This window comes from Mastigoproctus giganteus, chromosome 11 (genome assembly GCF_048544385.1).
Source record: "Mastigoproctus giganteus isolate SK-2022 chromosome 11, ASM4854438v1, whole genome shotgun sequence".
NCBI lineage: Eukaryota > Metazoa > Arthropoda > Arachnida > Uropygi > Thelyphonidae > Mastigoproctus > Mastigoproctus giganteus.
The window spans coordinates 86,542,735-86,567,711 of NC_143585.1; the positions used below are offsets into that span (position 1 = coordinate 86,542,735).

At 37.4% G+C, this 24,977-nt stretch overlaps 1 protein-coding gene across 1 annotated transcript in view; it reads left to right on the forward strand.

Annotated features, from left to right (window-relative positions):
• Nucleotides 1-24,977, forward strand: part of LOC150078220 (leucine zipper putative tumor suppressor 2 homolog) — a 106,175-nt gene that overhangs the window by 68,970 nt on the left and 12,228 nt on the right. The window contains exon 3 of the mRNA XM_090384224.1: nucleotides 5,491-6,027. Within this exon, the coding sequence (XP_090240350.1) occupies nucleotides 5,491-6,027 (537 nt within the window). The remainder of the gene's footprint in view (nucleotides 1-5,490; nucleotides 6,028-24,977) is intronic.

Genomic DNA, 24,977 nt, shown 5'->3' on the forward strand with positions numbered 1-24,977 from the left:
CGCGATACTTGAACCTATTAAACCACTTGTTGCTTGCCACGAACTTTGCTTCTGGTTCGCCATAGTTATCCTTAATGCCTTCTAAATATTTCTTGCTTTTTCTTGAATGGCCATTAGATGCAGGGTCATTCACTTCTGAATCTGATTTTCCATCCATATTATTAATAGCTTTTCCATCTTCGACATAGCACCCAAACACTGTTTTGTGATCATTGTTGATCTTAAACGCGTTGATCCTTTAACATGTTCTTTTATATGCGCACTGACCCAGTAACGTAGCTGCCCTTTTTCGGGCCCCTACTTAATGAAAATTGCAAAAACAGGAGACAGCCAAAGACGCCGGGGCCCGGAGGCAATTGCCTTGTCTGCCTACATGGTAGCTACGCCACTGCACTGCCCCTTAAGGATGTACCGTGACAAGTCTTACTGTTGATAAAGGAATCGGTTGCCTCTGAAAGCTACAGTTGTTTTTATTTCCTTTTAGTGTAATTTCCATATTTTTAATTTTATATATATTATTTTGTCGCTTTTATTGTACAATCAGTGCATTTTATTTTATTCTACCATTTTATTTTTACAAAATTTGATCTGTTTTTATATTATTATTATTTTAATAAAAGTTTCAGTTATAGGGTTGGTGTGTTGCCTTGCAGTTATTATGAGTCGGAACTTTCCCCAACCCCAGGCGGATTCAAGCGAAGAACGGACACCGTTCTTCGCTTGAATCCGTCCCGAATTAGTGGCGTAATTCCATGAAGATTCCATTTTCTATGGAAATATGAGAAGTTCGGCAAAAAAATTTAATAACAGGTGAACAATCCCATATCTATAAACAAAAAGGTTCATTGACTTGTATGTACAGGCACTCCTAGACTTATGGAAATTCGACTTTACGTAAGTTTTTGTCGGCCGGTGCAAACTTAAAAAAATCATGGAAACGTATTTCGCATCGTTTAGGAATAAATGGAGGTATCGTGAAAACTCTATTATTGGGTTAAAATTATGATATATAATTTATTGATATATAACAGAGTTTTTTTTTTTTTTTTTGTATTTCGTTCCAAGTTGAATTTTCAACTTTCGTTCCAATCGTTCCAAGTTGAAAATTCAGAAGTTGAATTTTCGCTTTTTTAACTAAGCGATTTATCTCTCTAAAAGATCATTTTTATAATGGATATTTCACTACACTTTCATCGTTATCATATGATCAGTTGTAAGATTCAATTTTGAAAGTGTTTGTGATATTTTCACAAAGTGATATCATTTTGCCTAGATATTGGAGTGTCACGAAAGATAAGCATAGGAGCAGAAGAATCCTTTTTGCGAGATATAAGACAAGACTGAGTTTTAGAAGGGTTGAAATCAACTAAGTTGTCTTTGCCCCACTGGAGAATTACCTGAAGATCGGCATTTAAGGAATTGGCAGCAGATTTTCGAGAAGTTGAAGCTGATTGAGCAGGGCAAGGTTTCTCAAAATGGAAAGTTGAATGCAATGTGCTATCATCGGCAAAACTATGGATAGGATTTCCAGTCAATGGAAGAAGGTCATTGATATACAAGAGGAAAAGAGTGGGGGAAAGAACTGAACCTTGGGGGACACCGGCATTAGTGGAGAAGTTAGAAGACAGAGAGCCATCTGCCATTACCCTCAGTGAGCGATCAGAGAGAAAACTGGATAACCAATTACAAAAAACAGTTGGCAAACCAAGCTTGTGGAAGCTTGTGAAAGCAAACCAAGCAAATGGAAGCTTGTTTGGAAGACCTTTATGCCAAACACGATTGAAAGCCTTTAAGATGTCAAGAGCAACTGCTTGTGTTTCACCAAACTTTTCCATTGAATTTGTCCATAAATGGGCAACATAAGCCAGAATATCACCAGTGGATCGACATGCTGGAATCCATACTGCCGAGCATTGATCAGATGGAAGGTTTCTAGGTAATTAAAGAGTTGGCAGTTAATTGATTTCTCCATTTCTTTAGAAAGAGTAGAAGTAATTGCAGTGTGATGATAATTGATGGGAGGGATTTGTCACCCTTTTTAGGAACTGGCTGGATATGAGCAATTTCCAGGCAGAAGGAAAAACACCTTTGGAATAAGAAAGTGAAAAAAGGTGGCAAAGAACAGGAGTAAGTTAAGGAGCACAGGTTTTGAGAACAAGTGGAGAAATGCCATCAGGACCTGGAGCTTTCTTAGCATCAAGATTCGTCAAAATCCTTTTGACGGAAGACCACAGGAGGCATTGAATGGAGCGTGTTCGGAATGGTGGGAGCTGTTTTACCAAGATCATTAATACATGAGTTGGAAGAAAAATGGGATGCTAGCAGGTCAGCTTTATCCTTGACTGAAGTGACAACAGAACCATCTGGTTTTGACAGAGGTGGGAGCAGAGATGGGCAAAAGTTGCGGTTAATAGCTATGGCAAGAGACCAGAATGCTCGGCTACCATTAGGGCAAGAAGCAAGTTTTCTATTCTTAGCCTGTTCAAAATCTAGTTTGGACTGGTTAATAACTGCTTTACAATTGTTGCGAGCTTTGGTATAGGCAGAAAATGAAACTGAAGAAAACAAGCTAATTACAATATGCAACATTCTTCTCTTGAACAGCCTTAGCACATTTATTGGAAATCCAAGGTTTAGACAGAGGATGAGATTTTAAAGTGGAGTGTGGAATAAAGGATTCCATTCCTACAAGAATAATTTCACTGACACGATCAGAGCAAACATTGGCATCAGAAGTTTTGGAACAGTAATCCGACCAAGGAAAATAAATCTCGTAGGTCATCCCATTTTGCATTCTTATAATGCCAAACAATACGAGGTTGGAAATAGCCATGAGATAAAGGCTCCATTGGAGAAGAGACAATCACCAAGTTGTGATCTGAGGTGCCTAGAGGACCACTGACTTCGACCATGTACTTAGGGTTGTTTGTGAGAAAAAGATCAAGCGTTGTTGGCTGTATGGTTAGGATTGTTCGGTATTCTTGTAGGTAAATGTACAATCTGTGCAAGGTCATTAGAAATTGCAAAAGCCTCAGCATCTCGACCAGCTGGGTCGGTGTGACTAGAAAATGGAAGCCAGCTGGAGTTGGAACATTAAAATCACCAAGGAAAATTACCTCACTGTTAGGAAAGTTGGACTGGAGGAAGTCAAAGAGCTCCAAGCGATTAGCGGAGTTGGGAGAACAGTAGAGACAGCAGATGAATTTGACACAATGAGGCGGAGAGATTTTAAACCAGAGATTGAAAAGAGGAGATTCCAAATTGCCAAGTCTCTGACAGCGAATATCGGAACGGACATATGCACAAGAACCCCCTTTGAGGTGAAAGGAATTATACAGCGAATAATTTGGGCAACTGAGATGAGTAGTAGTTGAATCAAACGATAACTGAGATTCTGTCATGAAAAGTACATCAGGTTTGGCAGACTGCAAGTGGAAATGGACATCGAGATTAGAATTGAGACCATGTATATTTGTGAAATGAACTAGGAAGTGTTTGGAAGGTTTAGATCTTTTCACAGATAAGCTTACTCTATTAGTTTGACAATTCATGGTGTATTCGATAGTAAGAAAAAGTGGGGGAGATGGGCGGTATGAAGTAATGAAATTTTTGAATATGGTGCACATATGGTAAGAATATACCCATATCCTTGACATAACATAGCCTCGGCAATGCTCCCCGTATACACATTACTCGGACTCCCTCCACTCACTATCTGGCATAGCAGAGGTAGCAAGATTATACACTAGCTGATCGGAAAGCCTGCTAAAGAGTTACCAATAGGTTTGGTCCAGTGTACTAACTAGCGGCTAGCCTGTGAACACCGTTTTAGAGCTGTACCCTCGAAATGTAAGGAAGATTGGCTAATTATAATAATAAGGCTAAGGCTAATTATAATAATAAATACCCTAACTAAGACTGCAGATATCGAGTGCTGGGCAAAATCTTTGGTTAAATAACCGTTACCGCTGTTTTTAAATAGGGAACTCATTTTCTGCTATAAAAACAGCAGTAAGGCAGGGGATAAATACCCTAACTAAGACTGCAGATAGCGAGGCCAAACGATAACTTCGTACTTCCCTCTAAGCCAAACTAAATTCGCATCCAGTGAAACAATCAGAAACAAAAATACGCATTCACAGTAATCACCCAATTATAGAACTCGACCGTACTATATCTCTGTTTAAGACCACGCCCACTGCGGAGAGAAAACTTGTACCGAAATTCTGGAGTATAGACAAAAAAAATTATCAGAATCTTCTCTTCATTACTTATGTTTACTTATTATAATGGTGAAGGGAAAGTGACCAACAGAAAGTGCAAGTGGTGACTGCTAAGAAAAGGAAGAAAATTGATTTAGAAATGAAGATGAAAATAATTAAGAAGTATGACGCAGGACAAAGTTTGTTATCTATTGCATGGAATTAAGTCTCACTGCTTCAAAAGTGAATACTATTTTACAAGTGTGTTGTACTATTTGACATAAATTTATATAAAACTAATACAATTTCCATTATAAAAATGACCTTTTAGAGATTTAAATAGCTTAGTTATACAGCAAAAATTTCAACTTCTGAGGTCTTGGAACGAATTACAAAAAAAAAAAAAAAAAAACACACAATGTGTTATTGGGTTCAACTACAATGTTTTCACAATACCTCCATTTATTCCTATAGGATGCAAAATACATTTCCAAATTTTTTTCAGTTGTCATCAGCTGGCAAAAACTTAGGTAAAGTCGAATATACTTAAATCGAGTATTGCATAAGTTAGGGATTGCCTGTACTGTGTATTGTGCGTAATAATCATTGCATTTGGGTTTTTTTTTTTTTTTTTGTTATAAATTGTGAATTATTACTGTAGTTGCTAATGCACCTGAAATGTAATGCATTGCTTACATTAGCTAACTTGTTTTGTTATATATTATATATATGAAATACCAAGTTTCTTAGCAGGTGTTACGCTAACAAGCATGCTTGCCATTAAGCATTAGTGTGAAATAACTGCTTCATATTTCACAAAATTACTGTCCACAACAAAGAGTAACCAAATTATATAAAACTTGATTTATTATATTTAGAATTATGTTCAATTTAAAATGCATTAATAAGTTCAAAACTTTTAGAATATGTTTTGTTGTATAGGAGATGAAAGGGAAAATTTTAAAAGCTGAATGATTGTTAATAAAATATCATTTTTAATACATAACATTACCACTGCAGAATGACTTTCCAGTGCACTCCTATCTATTGAATCCTGCTTTGTATGAAGGTGTAATTTTAATTATCAGGAATAATTGGCCAATTAATTGAGATTTAGTTATTGGCTTTTATTATCCACAATTTGTGGATAATAAAAAAAATGCGGGTTTTATTGTTGGAGAACAAATTTGGTTACTGGTTATAATTTTAATTTATTAACTTTAAAAGCATCGAAAAGAAAGCAGATGCCTAATGACCTATTTTCTCCCTTATCTGCCTAATTTTTTAGACAAAAACAGTGATTCGGCCTGTTGCTTGTAGACCACTCATTACAGCTGCATTTGTTAGTCCTCAGTATTCTACTCCTACATATGGTATTGGTCATCGATCATCTCAACCAAGTCCATACTCGTGCGAGTCAGAATCACGATCGTGCAGCCATTATCCCCTTGGAGATGATGATCCCCTCTCATTAACTTATTCCATGGATAGTTGTCTCAGAAACTCAGATACTTCTGTGTCATGTATATCGTCACATGTTGGGCATGGATCTACTTTACATCTTGAACACCTGGGCACGCCTTCTCCAAGTGATAGTGGTGTTGCAGAACTAGAAGCCATGCTGCGTGAAAAGGATTCAGAAATTTCCTATTTACGTGAGACATTGGAGCAAAATGAACAAGTGATATTTAAAGTGTATGAGGAGAAAGAACAAGGTTGGCGGAGAGAACTGCACAGAGTAAGAGGACACTATGAGATGAAACTAAGGAACTGCGAACAGAAATTATTAAAATTAGAGAATCTGCTCAGTCTCCATACCTACCAGGTAAGTTAGAAAATTTAAGCAGAATTATGTTCAATTTGCTGCATAATATGAAAATTTATCTAGACATACAAGTTAGTGCATTGCATCAAGTTTGTACATAGTAAGTCAACTGAAGTTGATTACATGCATTCTTTTATTTACATCTCATATTGTGAATACCTTCATAATGAGTTGCCTGTTCATTATACTTTGAATAAGTAATGCTTCTCCAACAAAGAAGACTATTGTAACTTATTCTTAGTGGATACCACCATCCAGATGGCTGTTTGAGGGCTATTTGGCCATTCATCAATGGGTTGGTAGGTATAACAACTGACAACCCAGTTGCGAAATTAACTCCACAATATGAGAGATGTGAAATTATTATCATTATTATAATTAGTGTATGGTGCAAGGAAGCCTGAGGCTTTCGCTGCACCAGCCAAAAAAAAAAAAAAAAATTTTTGAGTTACCCCTGAGAGAGAGAGAGAGAGAGAGAGAGAGAGAGAGAGAGAGAGACGGGAATCAAGAAAGAGAAGAATGATGATATCCAGTTCAGGGTGGGTGGCAAGTCAGTACTCACCAGATGAGAGCCCCTGGGTAAATGGTGCATGGTAGTTTAAAACTCATTAAAAATTTAGAGTTGAAAGCCTCAGACTATGGAAAACTTATTAGACATACAAGTTAGAAGTTAGTTGATTGCATCAAGTCCGTATGTAGTAATCAACTTTGGTTGATCACGTGGCATCATTTTTTTTTACATCTCATATTGTGAATGCCTTAACAAGTTGCCTGTTCATTATACATCAAATAAGTAATGCTTCCCCAATAGAGAAGACTATTGTTACTTATCCCTAGGATACTGCCATCCAGATAGCCATTTCAAGGCTATTTGGCCCTGCATCATATGAAAATTTATTTATTGTGTACTTGTGTTGCAGTTATCTAACCATTATAATAGAATCAAATTTAGGTTATGAAGTTGCAGTAAACATTTTACTTAAAATAAACAAGTACATGTTCTGTACATGGCCAGAAAATTCCATCCCCTAAAAAGGGACTAAAATATTAAAAAATAAAATTAATAATAATAAAAAAAAAAAAAAAAAAAAAAAATATATATATATATATATATATAAAAACCAAAATTCCCACGTATTCCAACAGTGAGGCTAGTAAATCCTGTTCCCTATAAGGAGCTAGCAAGAAAAAAAAAAAAAAAAAAAAGGAAGAAGGAGTAGAATAAAAGTTGCAATATTCCCAAGAACCATATATAGGTCCCAGTCAGCCCATCCAATTTATTCAAGTTCAGGCAGGTAGTCTATCAGAGTCGAATCTTGTATAGGCAAGGTTCAGGAAGTCAGATCCAGTACTATCACATCAGATCTGGTACAGTCGTGATCAGGAAGTCAAGATAGTAATAAGGTCAAGACCACACAGAGGTTGCAAACCATGCTACCCATATTACAGAAGGTGGAATTCGAATTGAGTACAGACAAGCCCAAGCCTAGGGATTCGCATTACAAACTAATTTTCAGTTCTGGTAAAGACAAGTTCAGGGAGACAGTATAGTTTAAAGGTTCAAGTAGTCAAGTTCAAAGAGAAGCATCCATCTGAGGAAGTTCAGTAAAATCTCTTATCTAAGGTCTTAGGGTTATAAATTATCATGGGCTAAGATATTGTGCGTGAGATCCTAATAAGTCAGTATCATTTAAAACTGATTACTACCAATTGGGTAAAGTCAAATTCACTCAGTAAGATCTATAAATCCTGGTAGTTAGACCATTAAGGTATCGTTAGTCCCAATTCAATATGGAGAACTCAAGACAGCAGCACCAGCCATTTGTCTTATGAGATTTTAATGGCCAGGTATGATGTATATAAGCTTGGCAAATCATTTCTTTGTCTTTTTTATGGTGGTAAAGGTGGCCCCAGGAAGAAAAGAATAAGTAATATGTTCTTTGTAGCTGATCCCACTGAGTTTGCCAAATGCTGAGGCACTTGTTCCAGTATCTAGATATTTTACTCTTGATGTCAATATTTAAGTCAAGTGCAATTCTGAAGAAATCAGTGGGAATTCTGGATTTTGATTGAAATTAAATGTTTATAAACTAGAGGCATGAGTCCAGTTATAATGTGTAACACAGCAGTAGAAACTGTTTGGCAAGCCTTGTTAAATAAGTAATGTAAATGTTATTTTCTGAGGAGTTAATAGTTTGGTTTGAAAAAAGATTTCTTTGTCCTGTGGAACCATGTACCAGAATGGTATATGGCCATTGGGACAAAAACAGCATTTTAATAAAATTGGAGCATTCTTTGACTAAGTGCTCAGTCCTGTTTGGAGATCCTAATTAGGGAGCCGATAAATTTTTTTCATCTTAACAGTAAGATGATTTACATGTGAAATAAAATTGAGTTTATCTACTATAATGCTTGAATACTTAATCTCTGGAGCCAGAGGGATAAATTTTCTGTTGATTTTAATAACTGGAGGACGATTATAGTGGAGCTTTCCCCTTAAAGATCAACATTTTCATTTTAGTTGAAGAAAAGCTCAGTTTGTTCAGAACAGACCAGTTGGGAAGACTGGATAAAACGTTATTAGCAGTTGGTTCCAAAGCAGAACATGACCTAACAAAAACCACAAGCTGTCAAGTCATCAGTATAAGGGATTTTATGGGTTTTGTGATTGTTCTGAATAGCCAGCCATTCAGAACAATCTTCCACGTGAGGGCCCATGATGGATCCTTTGGGGACACCCTTGTGTGGTAGGTCTTGAGACAGAATAGTGCTTGGAACTTGTGGTTGCTAAAATAATTCATTACAATGAGTTATAGTTGTTCAGGCAAATGCCTCTGTTGATTGAGGGTACTCTTCCACAAGAAGGAATCAAATCCACCATAAAAATTGATAAAAATACAAGCCTGTACTTAGCATTATATCTTTTGAAGCGGGTTACAAGATCACGTAGTGAATCCTCACACAATTTACCTTGACCAGTCGGCGCCTCCGTAGCCAGGTGGGAAGGAGCATCAGTACGTAGCACATGCTTCTTGATTAGACCGGGGTTCGAGCCCATCACCACCAAATATGGAGGATGCGGAAAGGTCAGGGAATGACCACCGCATATCCCGGAGCAATATGGCCTTAGTTGCTAATGCTCCTAAAAACTAAATAACAAACAAACAAACAAACAAATCTTGACCAGTCACGTTGTTGCAGAGAAGTTAGACCCACGGATTCAAAAAGATCAATTCTTGTGCAGATTTACCATGTTTTTGGAGAATTTTCAGTAGGTAGGGCATGTTCCCACATGTCAAGAAAACACATTCAGAGAGATATTTATTAAATAACATCAGAAGTAGTTCAGGCTTTAATTCAAAATTTTTTTTTTAATGAAAATGTTCTCCCATAATTCCGTGTCAGGGCATTTATTTGTTTTAATTTTTGACTACATACACCATTTCTTTCATAGTAAAAGGGTACATATCAACTGAAGGTATACAACAAGTTAAATTTTCAGAATGCATGTCACTTTGTGTCTGTGTGTCAAAATGATCAACAGGTAAACGTCTGTCTCAAATAGCGTTCACTGACTCATACCAGTTTGTTGGCTCTGTGTTATTGTATATATCAGGCAAAACTGTTTTATTTCTGTACAGAAGATCCTAAGGGTCAGAATTTTTTGAGGTTTTTCCATGATGAATGCTTTTGTATAACAATAGCCTCAACATAAGATTTTTTCAAGTCGCAGTAGATATAAGTCAATCCACTTAAGGGGAGGGTCTTTCTCTTTTTATTTGAAACTTTTGAGAGCTTAGTGGACTTGATGCCCCAAGGTGGAAAGACTGTGTCCAAATGAAACATTTAACAGAAAGTGATTCAAAATTTGGAAGATTATCATGTGAAAAGCTATCTTCAATGCATGTTTATGCCTGTTTCATTGTGTTTGATAGAATATTGAGTGATGTTCAATAAAGGGAATTAGCAGCTACATAAAAACACTCTAGTCCTGTGATCATTGTTCAATCTACAGATATGTTCCAATCAATAATTTTGTTAGAAATGCTATTAGTTCATAAAGTTAAATCCTGATGATTGGAACTGTTAAAAGTAAATGGTTGATTTAGTTCATTATGTATATAAAGTTTGTGGGTGAAATTAAAATATTCTAATAGATGACCCCCCCTCCCAGGAGTGTCGCAACCTCACAAAACCACGGATATGACTTTGAATTAGCATGAGAGGGCAGAAAGGAGACAATATAGAGACATGAGGTAAAAGGAGACAATATAGAGACATGAGGTAAAAGGAGATGGCTGATGTAATTAAAATACCTGTTGCAAATTTATCACATAATCCAGAAATCACTAAAACATCAAAAGCTTTGTTCAAGGCAACAGTCAACAGACAAGGCAACAGACTTTGGAAGCAAAGGAACTGACTGAATAACTCTAGAGGACAATGCATGTCCTGTAATTTTGGAAGTTTGTGCTGCTAATCATTTTGCAAAGGAAGGATTTTCCTGTATGTTTATTATATCCATTTGCTTTTCTTCAGAAACAACTGATTTCATCAATGATGCAGCATGTTATTGGGAATTGTTAATAGAACATTTTGATTATGAAGAGTATTTAACTGCATTGTTCATACATTCTTTATTTATATGGTGTTGTTCATGGAGTGGAACGTCAACATTTCCAATCTGTAATGATTACAAACTTCGCTGAATAATGCTCTCAAACAGGCAAAACACAAAATTTTTGAAAAGTGAAAATTATTAATATTAGTAATGGCAAATGATGCAAGAAAGCAAGCTTATACAGTATCAACCAAAAAAAAAAAAAATAAATAAATAAAAACCTTCCCACATCACTTGCCCATCCTCTATAATAATTTGTCTAATTCTTCCTTAAATTTATTTAAACTTCCACAACACCAGATGGAAGTTTATTCCAACAATCACTTATCTTCTGGCTGAAAGCAAAAATGTGCACATCTATTCTGCAACCATTCTTCCTTATTTTAAATTTATATCCCCATATATGTGTTTTGTTTGAGCAAGAGTAAGGATACATAATAAAATTTAGCTTACTCAGGACAGTCAAAATCTTAAGCACTCCATTTAGATATCTTTCAGGTGCCCAGTTTCCAGATTCCACAATTTGCAGAACTGAAGTCTTTCCTGGTAAGAATACCCCTTTGTTCCCCCCACTAATCTCATTGCTCTTCTCTGCATCTATTCTAACAAATCCACATCCTTCCTAAAATGAGGCATCTACACCTGTATACAGTACTAGACCTGTATGCAGTATGTGGCCTAACCATTGCCTTATACAGTAGAATAATCACATCTTTATCCCTGCTGGCAAAATTCTTGTATATCACTAACAAAACTCCATGAACTATCCTAGAAGTCTGTCTGCACTGTTCAGAGAACTTCATGTTAGACTGTACATTAATAATGTACAGTCAACTTTGCCAACTTTGTATTATCTGCAAATGTAAATATTAAGCTTGCTATGCCTTTGTCAGTATCATTAATAAATACTGAAAACAACAATGGGCCAAGCACCGAACCCTAGAGCACTCCACTAATATCTGCATTCCTAGCTAGATGTTCTTACATTACTTCTTTAACCAATGACTGCATTATTTTCTCTGGAACAGAAGTAAATCTTATGGGTCTGTAATTGCCCTCTGATTCCCCTTTTGTGAATTTGAGAGACATTTTCACATCTCAAACCTGTAGGGACCTCCCACGAAACCAGTGGCGCAGTCATAATTATGGCCAAAAAGTCTGCTTCCTCTTTTGCTGCTTCTTTTAAAATGATTGGATAAATCCCATCAGTCTCAGATACCTTGTTTACTTTTACCTTCAACAATTTCTTTGCCACTTTCCTCTCAATTATCACAAAATCATTTGGTTGCCAGTTATAACTTGGTGTACTTTTGGTATTCCCATTCCAAAAAAATTCTTTGTGGATTAATGCAGTAGAAAAAAAAATAGTAATAGTAGAAAAATATAGTAGTAGATGAAATATAAAGTAGTAAAAATTCCTGCTAGCATCCCATTTTTTTCTACCAATCATGTATTAATGATCTTGGAAAAACACCAACCACCATTCCCACCACGCTCCATTCAATGCCCCTGTGGTCTTCCGTCAAAAGGATGTCAGAAGGATTTTGATTAATCTTGATGCTAAGAAAGCTCCAGGTCCTGATGGTATTTCTCCACTTGTTCTCAAATCCTGTGCTCCTTAACTTACCCCTGTTCTTTAACAGGAGTTAAAGCGGTGTTAAAGTTTAACAGGACTTAAAATGGTGTTCGCAGGCTAGCCACTAGTTAGTACACTGGACCAAACCTATTGGTAACTCTTTAGCAGGCTTCCCAATCAGCTAGTGTATAATCTTGCTACCTCTGCTCTGCCAGATAGTGACTGGAAGGAGTCCGAGTAGTGTGTATGCGGGGGGCTATGTTATGTCAAGGATCTGGGTATATTCTTACCATGTGTACGCTATATCCAATAATTTCATTACCTCATACCCCCCTCCACTTTTTCTTACTATTGAATGCACCATGAATTGTCAAACTAATAGAGAAAACTCATCTGTGAAAAGATCTAAACCTCCCAAACACTTCCTGTAAGTGGTCTCATTTCTAATCTCAATGATGTCCATTTCCATTTACAGTCTGCCAAACTCCATGTACTTTTTCTGACAGAATCTCAGTCATCGGCTGATTCAACCACTGCTCATCTCAGTTGCCCAAATTATTCGCTGTATGATTCCTTTCACCTCAAAGGTGGTACTTGTGCATATGTCTGTTCCGATATTCCCTGTTAGAGACTTGGTAATTTGGAATCTCCTCTTTTCGATCTTCTCTGGCTTAAAATCTCTCTACCTCATTCTGTCAAATTCATCTGTTGTTTCTACCATTCTCCCAACTCCACTAATCACTTGGAACTCTTTGACCTCCTCTCTTTGCAACTTGACTTTCTCCAGTCCAATTTTCATAAAAGTGAGGTCATTTTCCTTGGTGATTTTAATGTTCACAACTGCAGTTTGCTTCTGTTTTCTATTCACACAGATCCAGCTGGTCGAGATGCTGAGGCTTTTGCAATTACTAATGAACTCACACACATTATTCATTTACCTACCAGAATACTGGACAATACTAACCAAACAGCCAACCCACTTTATCTTTTTCTCACAAACAATCCTTCTAAGCAAACGGTTGAGGTGAGTGCTCCTTTAGCCACCTCAGATCACAACTTGGTGATTGCCTCTTCTCCAATGGAGCCTTTATCTCGTGGCTATTCCCAACCTCATGTTGTTTGGTATTACAAGAATGCAAAATGGGATGACCTGTGAGATTTCTTTTTGTTGATCGGATTACTGTTTCAAAACTTCTGTCAACGTTTGCTCAGATCGTGTCAGTGAAATTATTCTTGTAGGAATGGAATCCTTTCCTTTATTCCGCCTTAAAATCTAGTCCTTTATCTAAACCTTGGTATTCCAATAAATGTGCTAAGGCTGTTCAAGTGGCACCTCCGTAGCCAGATGAGCAGTAGCACGTAGCACACACTTCTTGATTAGACCGGGGTCCGAGCCCGTGACCACCAAATACGGAGGATGCGGAAAAGTCAGGGAATGATCACCGCATATCCCCGGAGCAATATGGCCTTAGTTGCTAATGCTCCTAAAAACCAAATAACAAACAAACAAGCTGTTCAAGAGAAGAATGTTGCATATCTTAATTGGCTTGTTTCCAATTCTTTAGTTTCATTTTCTGCCTACACCAGAGCTCTCAACAATTGTAAAGCAGTTATTAATCAGTCCAAACTAGATTTTGAACAGGCTAAGAGTAGAAAACTTGCTTCTTGCCCTAATGGTAGCCGAGCATTCTGGTCTCTTGCCAAAGCTATTGGCTGCAACTTTTGCCCATCTCTGCTTCCATCTCTGTCAAAACCAGATGGTTCTATTGTCACTTCAGTTAAGGATAAAGCTGACCTGCTAGCATCCCATTTTACTTCCAATTCATGTATTAATGATCTTCCGTTCAAAAGGATGTCAGAAAGATTTGCACTAATCTCGATGCTAAGAAAGCTCCAGGTCCTGATGATGTTTCTCCACTTGTTCTAAAAACCTGCACTCCTGAACTTATTCCTGTTCTTTGCCACCTTTTTTTCACTTTCTTATTTCAAAGTGTTGTTCCTTCTGCTTGGAAATTTGCTTATATCCAGCCAGTTCCTAAAAAGGGTGACAAATCCCAACCATACAATTATTGTCATATTGCAATTACTTCTACTCTTTTTAAAATAATGGAGAAATCAATTAACCATCAGCTCTTAAACTATCTAGAAACCTTCCATCTGATCAGCGATTGCCAGCATGGATTCCATCAGCGTTGATCCACTGGTGATATTTTGTCTTACGTTACCCATCTATAGACAAATTAAATGGAAAAGTTCGGTGAAACACAAGCAGTTGCTCTTGACATCTCAAAGGCTTTCGATCATGTTTGGCATAAAGGTCTTCTAAACAAGCTTCCATCTTATGGTTTGCCAACTGTTTTTTTGCATTTGGTTATCCAGTTTTCTCTCGACTTCTTACTGAGGATGATGGTAGATGGCTCTTTGTCTTCTAATTTCTTCACTAATGCTGATATCCTCCAAGTTTCAGTTCTTTCCTCCATTCTTTTCCTCTTGTATATTAATGACCTTCTTCCATTGACGAGAAATCCTATCCACAGTTTAGCTGATGATAGCACATTGCATTCCATTTTCCAGTTTGAGAAACCTCACCCTGCTCAATGAGCTTCAACTTCTCGAATATCCACTATCAATTCCTTAAATGCCGATCTGCAGGTAATTATTCAGGGGAGCAAAGACAACTTAGTTGATTTCAATCCTTCTAAAACTCAGTCTTGTCTTATATCTCTCAAAAAGGATTCTTCTTCTCCCATGCTTATCTTTGGTGATACTCCGATTTCTAGGCAAAATGATATATCTCTTTTGGGGATTACCCTGACTTCTAACCTCTCTTGGCACAAGCACATTACAAATATTGCTTCCTCTGCATCTAAAAAACTTGGTTTTCCCTTTCCCTCTTGGCATTACTTTTCTTCCAAACAGCTGTTCACTCTGTATAAATTGCAAATCCGCTCTACCATGGAATATTGTTCCCACATCTGGGGTGGTGCCCCCAAAACCCCTCTCAGGATTCTAGATTCCATTCAGAAGAGGGCAGTTAGGTTAATTAATGAGTCCTCTCTAACAGTTTCTCCACTTGCTGTCTCATAGAAGTACTGTTTCTGTTGCATGCCTTTTCTACAGAAAGTTCCATGAGCAGTGTTCTTCTGAACTGGCTTCTATAATTCTCTCTCTCTCTCTTTCAAAACAGTCTGAACACATGCCGCCATCAGCCAACATTCATTTACTGTCCAACTTCAAACTCACAGAACCAACTTTTCTGTGTATCGAGGAACCATCTTCCTTGTTTATTTGAATTATGACAAAGAAGAAGAATGGTATACTAGTTCCAATTTGGAACATAATCCTTACTTTTGATAATCCCAGACCACCAACAATGATCAAAGCAGGTTACCTTAACTGCTGTGTTAAAGCCTACATTCTAAACCCCCTACACTGCTATAAGTGCCAGAAGTTTAAGCACTCACAGAGTCTGCAGTGGAGCAGCTGCCTGTGATACATGTGGATCCATTGTGCTTGCTGATACTGATTGCACAGATACAACATCCAATTGTCCTAACTGCAAAGAAGCACATCTGTCATATTCCAAGGAGTGTTTCCCTTTGGAAATGTGAAAAAAAGATACAGTAATACAAAACTGAACACAATGTAACCTACCAAGAGGCTAAAAAATCTGTACCAGCCACAAATATTAATAAGCCAACTTATGCTCGATATCAATTGCCACCCAAATGGAGGTAACCACAACACCATGTGAGGTGCTATCTGAGTGGGCAAGGTCAGCATTAGCCACTGTATCAATAAACAAAATGATAAACAAACAAAGTAAACCTGTAAATATGCCGATTACTCTACAACTAGATGCTGTTTCATGGCAGAATACTATAGTATATACTACTCCTGATGCAATCCAAACAGACTGCATGGATTTAGAAGATAGTTCACACCAAGATGACCAGATTCACTGATGAAGAGATGGATAAATTTGAGTGATATAAATTATTATTTTATTATTATTATTAGCTATATGGTACAAGAAAGCCTGAGGCTTATGCTGCACCAGCAAAAGCCTCAGGAACCTTTATATTATTTGAAAATATTAAACCTGATATACCTTCATCAGTATTATTGATAAATATTGAAAACAACATTGGGCCCACTGATAGCTACTCTGTCGTCTCCATTTAACCATCCCTTTATCCATAGGAGTAACTTCCCCTTAATGTCACATTGCTCCAGTTTGTACAGCGGTTTTTTATGTGCAACGGTATCAAAAGCCTTCCTGAAATCCAAGTATATGATGTCAAAATAATTTTTTTTTGCATCCAGTTTTTTGGTCACTGCATCATAGTAACCTATCAGATTGGTTAAACAAGACTGCCCCTTAAGAAATTCATGCTGTGATTGCAGTATAATTGCATGCCTGTCCAGATGGTTCTGCATTACTTTATTGATTCATTATTTTCCCTGGAACAGACACTAAGCTAACAGGTCTGTAATTACTCACATTGCCTTTTGATCCCCCCCCCCTTTACGAATTGGGGATACATTCGCACATCTTCTGTTTACAAGGACCTCTCTACATAATACAGTGGCAAGATCGTGTTGAACACAATCAGAACAATCTAACACATGGAGGGGTAGTGTTGATAATCGGGTCCACGTCAATTCATCACACGACAGATTGCTGTATGTGACAGTTTGGTATATGCGGCAATTCAGTTCATGACAGTTTGGTGTATGTGACAATTCAGTTCATGACAGTTTGGTGTGTGATATTTTTATCCATTTATTTTGTACAGTAGACTGTCAAAATAATGGCACCCCAAATAACGGAACATTTGAGCTAATGGTGCATTGAGGTTAGATGTTTATATACAGCACTGTATGTGTGTCTTGCAGTGCCGAAAAAAAGAAAACGGCAAATGTGATTACTGTATTTGTTTACATTTGCCATTTTGAAAGTGAATTTTGTACTGATATCATGGATTATACTGCTGTTTTACATTTATTTTAAATTAAAAACCCATACTACTGCTCCTAAAGTTAAAAAAACCTCATACAGAGAAGAAAAGAAGAGCAACATTAAAGCTTGTGTGACAACTTGATATTATCCAAACTTTAACTCCAGGGGCTCACATCTGGTGAGTATGGGCTTGGCACACCCAGGGTCCTGAGCTGGATATCATCATTCTTCTTTCTTGGTGATTCCCTTCTACTTCTGACTCTCTCTCTCTCTCTCTCTCTCTCTCTCTCTCTCTCTCTCTCTCTCTCTCTCTCTGGGTAACTCAGGAATTTTTTTTTTTTGGCTGGTGCAGCAAAAGCTTCAGGCTTCCTTGCACCATATAGATAATAATAATATTACATTAGGGTCACCCGGAAAGTTAATTCATATACCCATGTGTAGTGTGTCTTTAAATTGCATGTGTTCTCTGGTTGATTTGCCTGTTTTGCTGGATGAAAAACACTGTTTCTTGGGAAACAACCTTGCTATCTATGCCTGAGGCTGACTAACTCAGCCACAGAGTGAAAAAAGTCCATAAAAGTTCTTGTGTCATTGACAGGATTTGAACCCAGGCCTTTTCCACCTGGTGTGGGGAGGACGGTGATGATACTACTGTGCTACTAAACCCGAACAGACTAAACTTGAAATAATAAAGAAAATAAAACAGGGCATAAGAGGAGTGTATTAATGGCAGAATATAACATTTGATCATCAACATGTTTATGTTTTTTATGTGCAGTTAATAAAATTGCATTCTTAATCTCTCTGTTTCTTATTTAGTCTCATTATTCCTGCATTAAATATATTAAAAATAAAACTTTCTAGATAACGGAAAAATCAATATAATGGCACCTTGAATCCCCAAAGGTGGCATTATTCTGAAAGTCTACTGTATAAAAGGATTCACACTGATCCTTCTCATAAGCAGGTTGGAAAGTGAGTATGTGCCTATTTTTGATATCACTCTATCTATATTGTAACACACTTTTAATCCAGATGATTATTTATTATTTTTCTAACATATCTACTCGGTTGAATCCTGTGCTTTTCCAGGATATGAATTGGTTGAGGATTGGGAAGCTACAAGAAAATTATGGGTGCAGAAACAAGGTAAAAGGAACGAAAATGAAGATTATCATTGTGAAAGTTATTAAAGCCATACACTGTTTTAATAACATGGAATGGTTGAGGGTTGCGAAGTCAGAAGAAACTCATTTACACTCATCTACACAATCTCCTTTAACCTTGCCTACCTTTGACCCATCCATGGCACTAGCTTACTGGTGCCTCTGTAGCCAGGTGGGCAGGAGCAGCAGTGCATAACACATGCTTCTTGAGTAGACTGGGGTTCGAGCCCATCACCACTAAATATGGAGGATGCAGTAAGGTCAGGGAATGACCACCACATATCCCTCGAGCAATATGGCCCTAGTTTCTAATGCTCCTAAAAACCAAATAACAAACAACAACAACAAAACTAGCTTACTGCTAACTTCTTTCAGTTAAAGCTATAGTGCAGGTTGTAAACTGAACTTCAAAAGATGTGCATTATCCACCGACATCAGGAACAATCCCCTCCTCCCCCGTGTGTATTTCCTAAAAACTGCAACATACAGAAATGAAAGTAAAGTGCAAACAAGGTTCTCTTGTATTCCAATCCTTAACCTGTCTGTGGTGCTTTTTTAATAGAATTTCATAAAATAAAGGTAGAATTTGCATTAAAAAACGAAGGCGGAGATAGTATACGCCATCAAAAATATAAAATATCAAGAATGGCACTGTGACCATTAAATTCATCATTTATAGCACGGCATGTTAAAAGTTTACATTTTCTGTTTTGCTTTGCCATACATTGATTTCTCCCAGAGAATTCACTAAATTGTCGTAGCCACCAATTATCTCATACACTGAGCTGTCATGCACCGAATTGTTGCATACACCACTGTTGTGCACTGAACTGTTTTATAATGAATTGATGTGACCCCTTGATAATCAACTCTCAGATACCCTAGAAACAATCCCACTAAAAACAAACCTTGAGGCAGTTGCAACACAATTCAATATTAACTTTAATTTAACTCTAATCTCATTATACATTTTACTTATCCCCTAAACAAAATATAAGCTATGTTGACTTAGAAGAATTAGTGGTACAACTTCTACTGTTGGCATTTGTGGAAAGCAGACGTGCCTATTGGAGTTCTTCATAGTGACAGCAAAGAAGTATAGATAAGAGGGGATTAGAGCAGGATTAGTGAAGTAGAGCAGGATTTCAAATGTCATTTAGTATATTATAAAGTTTATTTCGATAATTTTTTTTTCTGTAATAGTTTGATTTTTTTAATATTATAAATATAATTTTTTGAAAGTTTCTTTTATTAATAATTAGTAAATTTTATAATGGTTATTACAAGATCCACCTTTCATCAGAGCGTACCATGACTCATACAGAAATAGCAGATGGCGATTTCCGGGTGAGTCATGATTTTATCCTTTGCAGAACCTGTGGCATGTATTACAAGGTCAACCTAGTAGCTCACTTGGAGATTCTTTTCTTTGTCACCATTGTAAGGGGTGCACTGATCTTAAGTTAAAATTTCGTGCACTGCTAAAACAATTTGAGTCACTGAAAAAATGGGTGCTTGCCCTGTAGAATAATGTAACTGGAAGCTCGTCAGGGACTCAAGACTCTTACAACCTACCAAGTGATGCACTCCTGATTCAGGCCCCAGAACAGAATAACCAAGTGCAAACTACTCTGGTTCAAAAGGACTTAGTTTTATTAAGAGATGCCATTGTCGGGGAAATTGGAAATATTTTTTGTAATATAGTAATGTCACAAGTGTCAATAAAATGAGGGAATTTGAACTGCTGGTTAGGACAAGTAACCCTGACATAATAGGGCTTACTGAAACGTGGTGCCAACTGGAGATAGGGGATGATGAGTTTCAGTGCGGTACGTTATTTGTTATGTTATTTGGTTTTTAGGAGCATTAGCAACTAAGGCCATATTGCTCTGGGGATATGCGGTGGTCATTCCCTGACCTTTCCGCATCCTCCGTATTTGGTGGTGACGGGCTCGAACCCCGGTCTAAATCAAGAAGCGTATGCTACGCACTGCTGCTCCTTCCCACCTGGCTACGGAGACGCCGCCAGTGCGGTACTTATAATGTATTTAGGAAGGATAGGCAAGATAGAAGGGGTGGTGGGGTCATGCTTCTTATCAAAAGCAGCATGAGCGCGATGAAAGCTTTCTCGGATTTAGACGTTTCGCATGCTAGTATAGAATCTGTATGGTGTGAGATAGTTGGAAGCAAAGGTATAATGAGAGTGGGAGTAATCTACAGGCCAGGTGATTGTAAAGATTATAATGAGAGCCTCTACATGCAAATGGAATGGGCAAGTAAGTGTGAATGTCTTATTATGGGCAATTTTAATTTGCCTCTAAATGATTGGAGTAAATGGGAAGAAAACAAACTCTATATGAGGGGCAAAATATTTAAATCAACTAGATGATTTTTATTTGTGTCAACATGTCAGGGAAAAGAATACTCCAGACCTCACCATCATCCACGAACCAGATGATAATAGGGCTGACAGTACAGGAACCAATATCAGGAAATGATCATGAAGTTCTACGGTGAACGATGAAGAGAGAGAGGTATCAATAGTTAAAGGCAAAGGAATGGGTTATAATTTCAGGAAATTACGACGGATTGAGGTGCTACATGGCCTCTATTAACTGGGTAGATATCTCACAGCAAATACAATTGAATTATGGTATACCTTTAAAACATTGAATGCTTATGTACCATTAAAAAAAATACTCCACGAGGAGAATTCCAAGTTGGATGAATAATGAAGCTGCCAGATTACTTGAGCAGAAAAAGATGGCATGGAAAAGTTACAGAGCAATAAAAAGTACTGAAGCCTATAACGGCTACAAATTGATCTGTAATAGTGCCACAGAAATGGTTAGGGTACCAAAGGCAGATTATGAGAAATCGCTGGCAAAGAGGAGGATAAAGAATTCTTCACATACATAAATAAATGCAAAGAAGAAAAGGAGAAACTGGATCAGACCCTTATGTAATGGACGTGGTATAGTATTAGATACCCCAGCTGAAGTTGCAGATGAACTCAACAGTTATTTTGCATCGATATTTACAGAAGAAAAACCCTTTGTCAATGAGAAATTATGGGAGTGAAGTTGAAAAAATGTAATTAATGATGTTGAAATTTCATGTTTATTTGATGAAAAAATTTTTGAGCCTACAGGCTGTAAGGCTCCTGGGCTTGATGGCATATAACCTATAATCTTAAGGGAGGTGGCAGGTGTGTGCATTGAACCATTGAGGCTAATTATAAGAGCATCATTAAATTCAGAGTGATACCGTTGAATTGGAAACTTGCCAATATGTCTCCAGTATATAAGGGCAGTTCTAAGAGTGAAGTGGGAAATTACCGGCCGGTTAGTCTAAATTCAGTAGTAGGGAAAATCATGGAGACAATGATCAAGGATGGAATCCAGGATCATTTAGATAGAAATGGGATTCTGAGGGATACTCAGCATGGTTTTGTAAAGGGAAAATCATGTTTAACTAATCTGGTTAGCTATTTTGACAGGGTCGCACATGAGCTGGATATAGGGAATAATTTCGACATTGTTTATTTGAATTTCAGCAAAGCATTTGACTCAGTCCCTCACGAGCAGTTACTTTATAAGCTGAAACAGGTTGGAATCACAGGGAAAATCCTTAGATGGATAGCTGGATGGCTTCAGGCAGGAGGCAGAGGGTTGTAATAAATGGCTATTCTTCTGATAAGGTTAATGTAAGAAGTGGGCTTCCCCATGGATCAGTATTAGGACTACTGTTGTTTTTGATTTTTATAAATAACATCGATGAAAGGATACAGGGCGGGCGTGATGTCTAAATTTGCAGATGATGTAAATATTGGTAGAGTAGTTAATGATCACTGCCAAGCAGAGCTTCTTCAGAGTGACCTAGATAGACTTCACGGATGGTCAGAAAAATGGCAGCTATGCTTTAATTCAGCAAAGTGTAGGGTATTGCACCTGGGGAACAGTAACCCCAAAATAACTTATACACTTGGCGGAGTTGAACTAAAGCCAGTAGTGAAGGAAAGGGACTTTGGTGTTACGATACGGTCAAACATGAAGTTCTCCAAGCATTGTAGACTGGTTGCAAGGAAGGCCCATGGTGTCCTATCGATGATTTATCGAACAATTGCTAGTAGAGATAAGGATGTCATAATCCCATTATGTAAGGCTATTGTTAGACCACACTTGGAATACTGTGTTCAAGTACAGATACCGCACCTAAAGAAAGACATTGTGCTTGTTGAAAAGGTCCAAAGATGGGTAACTCTCTTGGTGAGATCAGCAAAAGGGTGTCCATATCAGGAAAGACTTTGAATATGTGGGTTGCAGAGCTTGAAAAACTAGGCACCTTAGCAAAATGAATGAGTATGAAATTTTCACGGTTATAAATGGCTTTAGAACAAGGGGCTATAATTTCAAGTCACAGGGAGAGATGTTTAGATTGCATTGCAGGAAGTTTTATTTTAGCCAGTGAGTTATAAATTACTGGAATAAGTTACCTACATGGGTGGTAGAGGCTAACAGTTTGAGGAAATACAAAAGTCAGCTGGATAATTACTATTTCCTTTTCTCTTATTAATTATTATTTTTTTAAAAATTTTCTTTTTATTATCTTCTTATTTAATTTATTTTTTGTTATTTTATTTTATTATTATTATTATTATTATTTTTTGGCTGGTGCAGCATAGGCCACAGGCTTCCTTGCACCATGTGCAAGAAACCCTATGGCATATGTGGTTTGTTAACCACATAAGCCATAAACCAACATGTGTGGTGGTTTCTTTTGAATTTAGATAGAATGATTTGGAAAGTAAATAATACTTCGTGTCCATAGATTAACTTGTAACATTCGTAACTTGTCGCCATTGTTATACAATACGTGTGCTAGCGTAAGGTTTAATGGAAAACTAGATAGCGAGTATAGTAGTATCAATTAATCAGTAAAATTTATTAATCTTATTAAATTTCATTGTCAAATTTTTTAACTAAATAAATATAGTGACCTAGTTATTACAAACGTAATATCATAAATTAATATATATAAGTTGACAGGAGATAAGAAAGTCATATAACGTAACTCGGAGATAATATTCGATACGAAATTCATATATATGGTGTTATAACTGCATTGGGATATAGGTTTAGGGTTATATTTTGTATTGGAATTTTATTAAACTTGAATAGAAATCATGACTCAGACCAGAGCAGCAAAGCAAAAGGCTCAAACTACTGGAAGTGCTGTGGCTCAGGGGAGAACTGAGGGGGATGGTTGTCCTCTGAATCACAGTCTATTGAAATGCACTGCTTGTTTGATGTTTGTGGACAATTAGGAACGGGACATGATATTGCCAAGGGGAATGTCTTTGTGTGTGCATGATGTAAGAAGTGCGACGAAATTAGGCACCAACTCGGCATTGTTATGGGCTTATATGAGAGCTTGAAGGACCTCAAAGAATTTAAATTGAGGGGCCCATCAAGCTCTCAGCTTCCCACAATGCCAGAGCTTGAACTTGAACATCACGCAACACAGTGGCAACTGCTGGTGACTCTATTGTCAGGGAAACGGGGAACATGCTATGTAAAAAGGTAGGTGGAACAGGACCAGGGCAAAGGTTGATGACTTTGTAGAGCAGATATCATCTTTTAAGGGCACAAAGGGTGACGTAGTTGTACAAGTTGGCACTAATGATATTAAGAGTAGGAGACCAGCAGAATTACTTAACAAGTACAGGTCACTGTTGAAAAAAAGCCATGAATTATGGTTGAATTTGAAAGTGTCTGCAATTCTGTCCAGACACAATAGGAGGGAGTATATGACGAGAGTCTTGTCAATCAATTTGGCCCTGGAAAGATTGTGCAAGGCTCAAGGGGTAGAATTTTTTTCATCCTGGTCTGTATTTGTTAACAGGAGAGACTGCTTCTACAGGGATGGGATACACTTAAATAGAAAGGGTGCAAGAATATTTGCTGATGCTATCAAGGCAGTGTTAGGTGGGTCGGAAAACTGCTAGCTTGGGGGGGATACAAGGACTAATAGATTAACAGTAGCCACCGGCAGAGGTGAAAGTGATTCTTGTACTGCTTCTATTGGGATGAGCAGCAGCCTGGAAAACAAGATGCAGGGTATTTCAGAGACTGCTGGGAGTCATTGCGGTACAAGTAAACACATGGTTTGTGTTAGGGCAGCTAAGAATAGGAACAGGTGCATGTATACTTGCATGTACACCAATGCTGGAGTTTGATAAATAAATTTTATGAATTTGAGGTATTGCTCAGAACATCAAAGGCAGATATTGTTGGGATATCAGAGACATGGTGTCACACAGATATAAGGAATGCAGAACTGGAATTTGGGGAGTACAACGTCTACAGAAAGGATAGACTGGATAGGAAGGGAGGAGGGGTTATGTTATTAGTTAAGAAATACATAAAATCCAAGGAAGTGAAGCCAGTGGACATCGCTGGACAGTGCAGTGTCAAGTCAGTTTGGTGTGACATAAGCATTGGAAGAGCAAAATTGAGAGTAGGACTGTGGTATAGGCCTAATAACTCTGATGAGTATAATAAGGAACTGTACAGGGAAATAAAGTGGGCCAGTAAATCAGAGACTTATAATGGGGGATTTTAA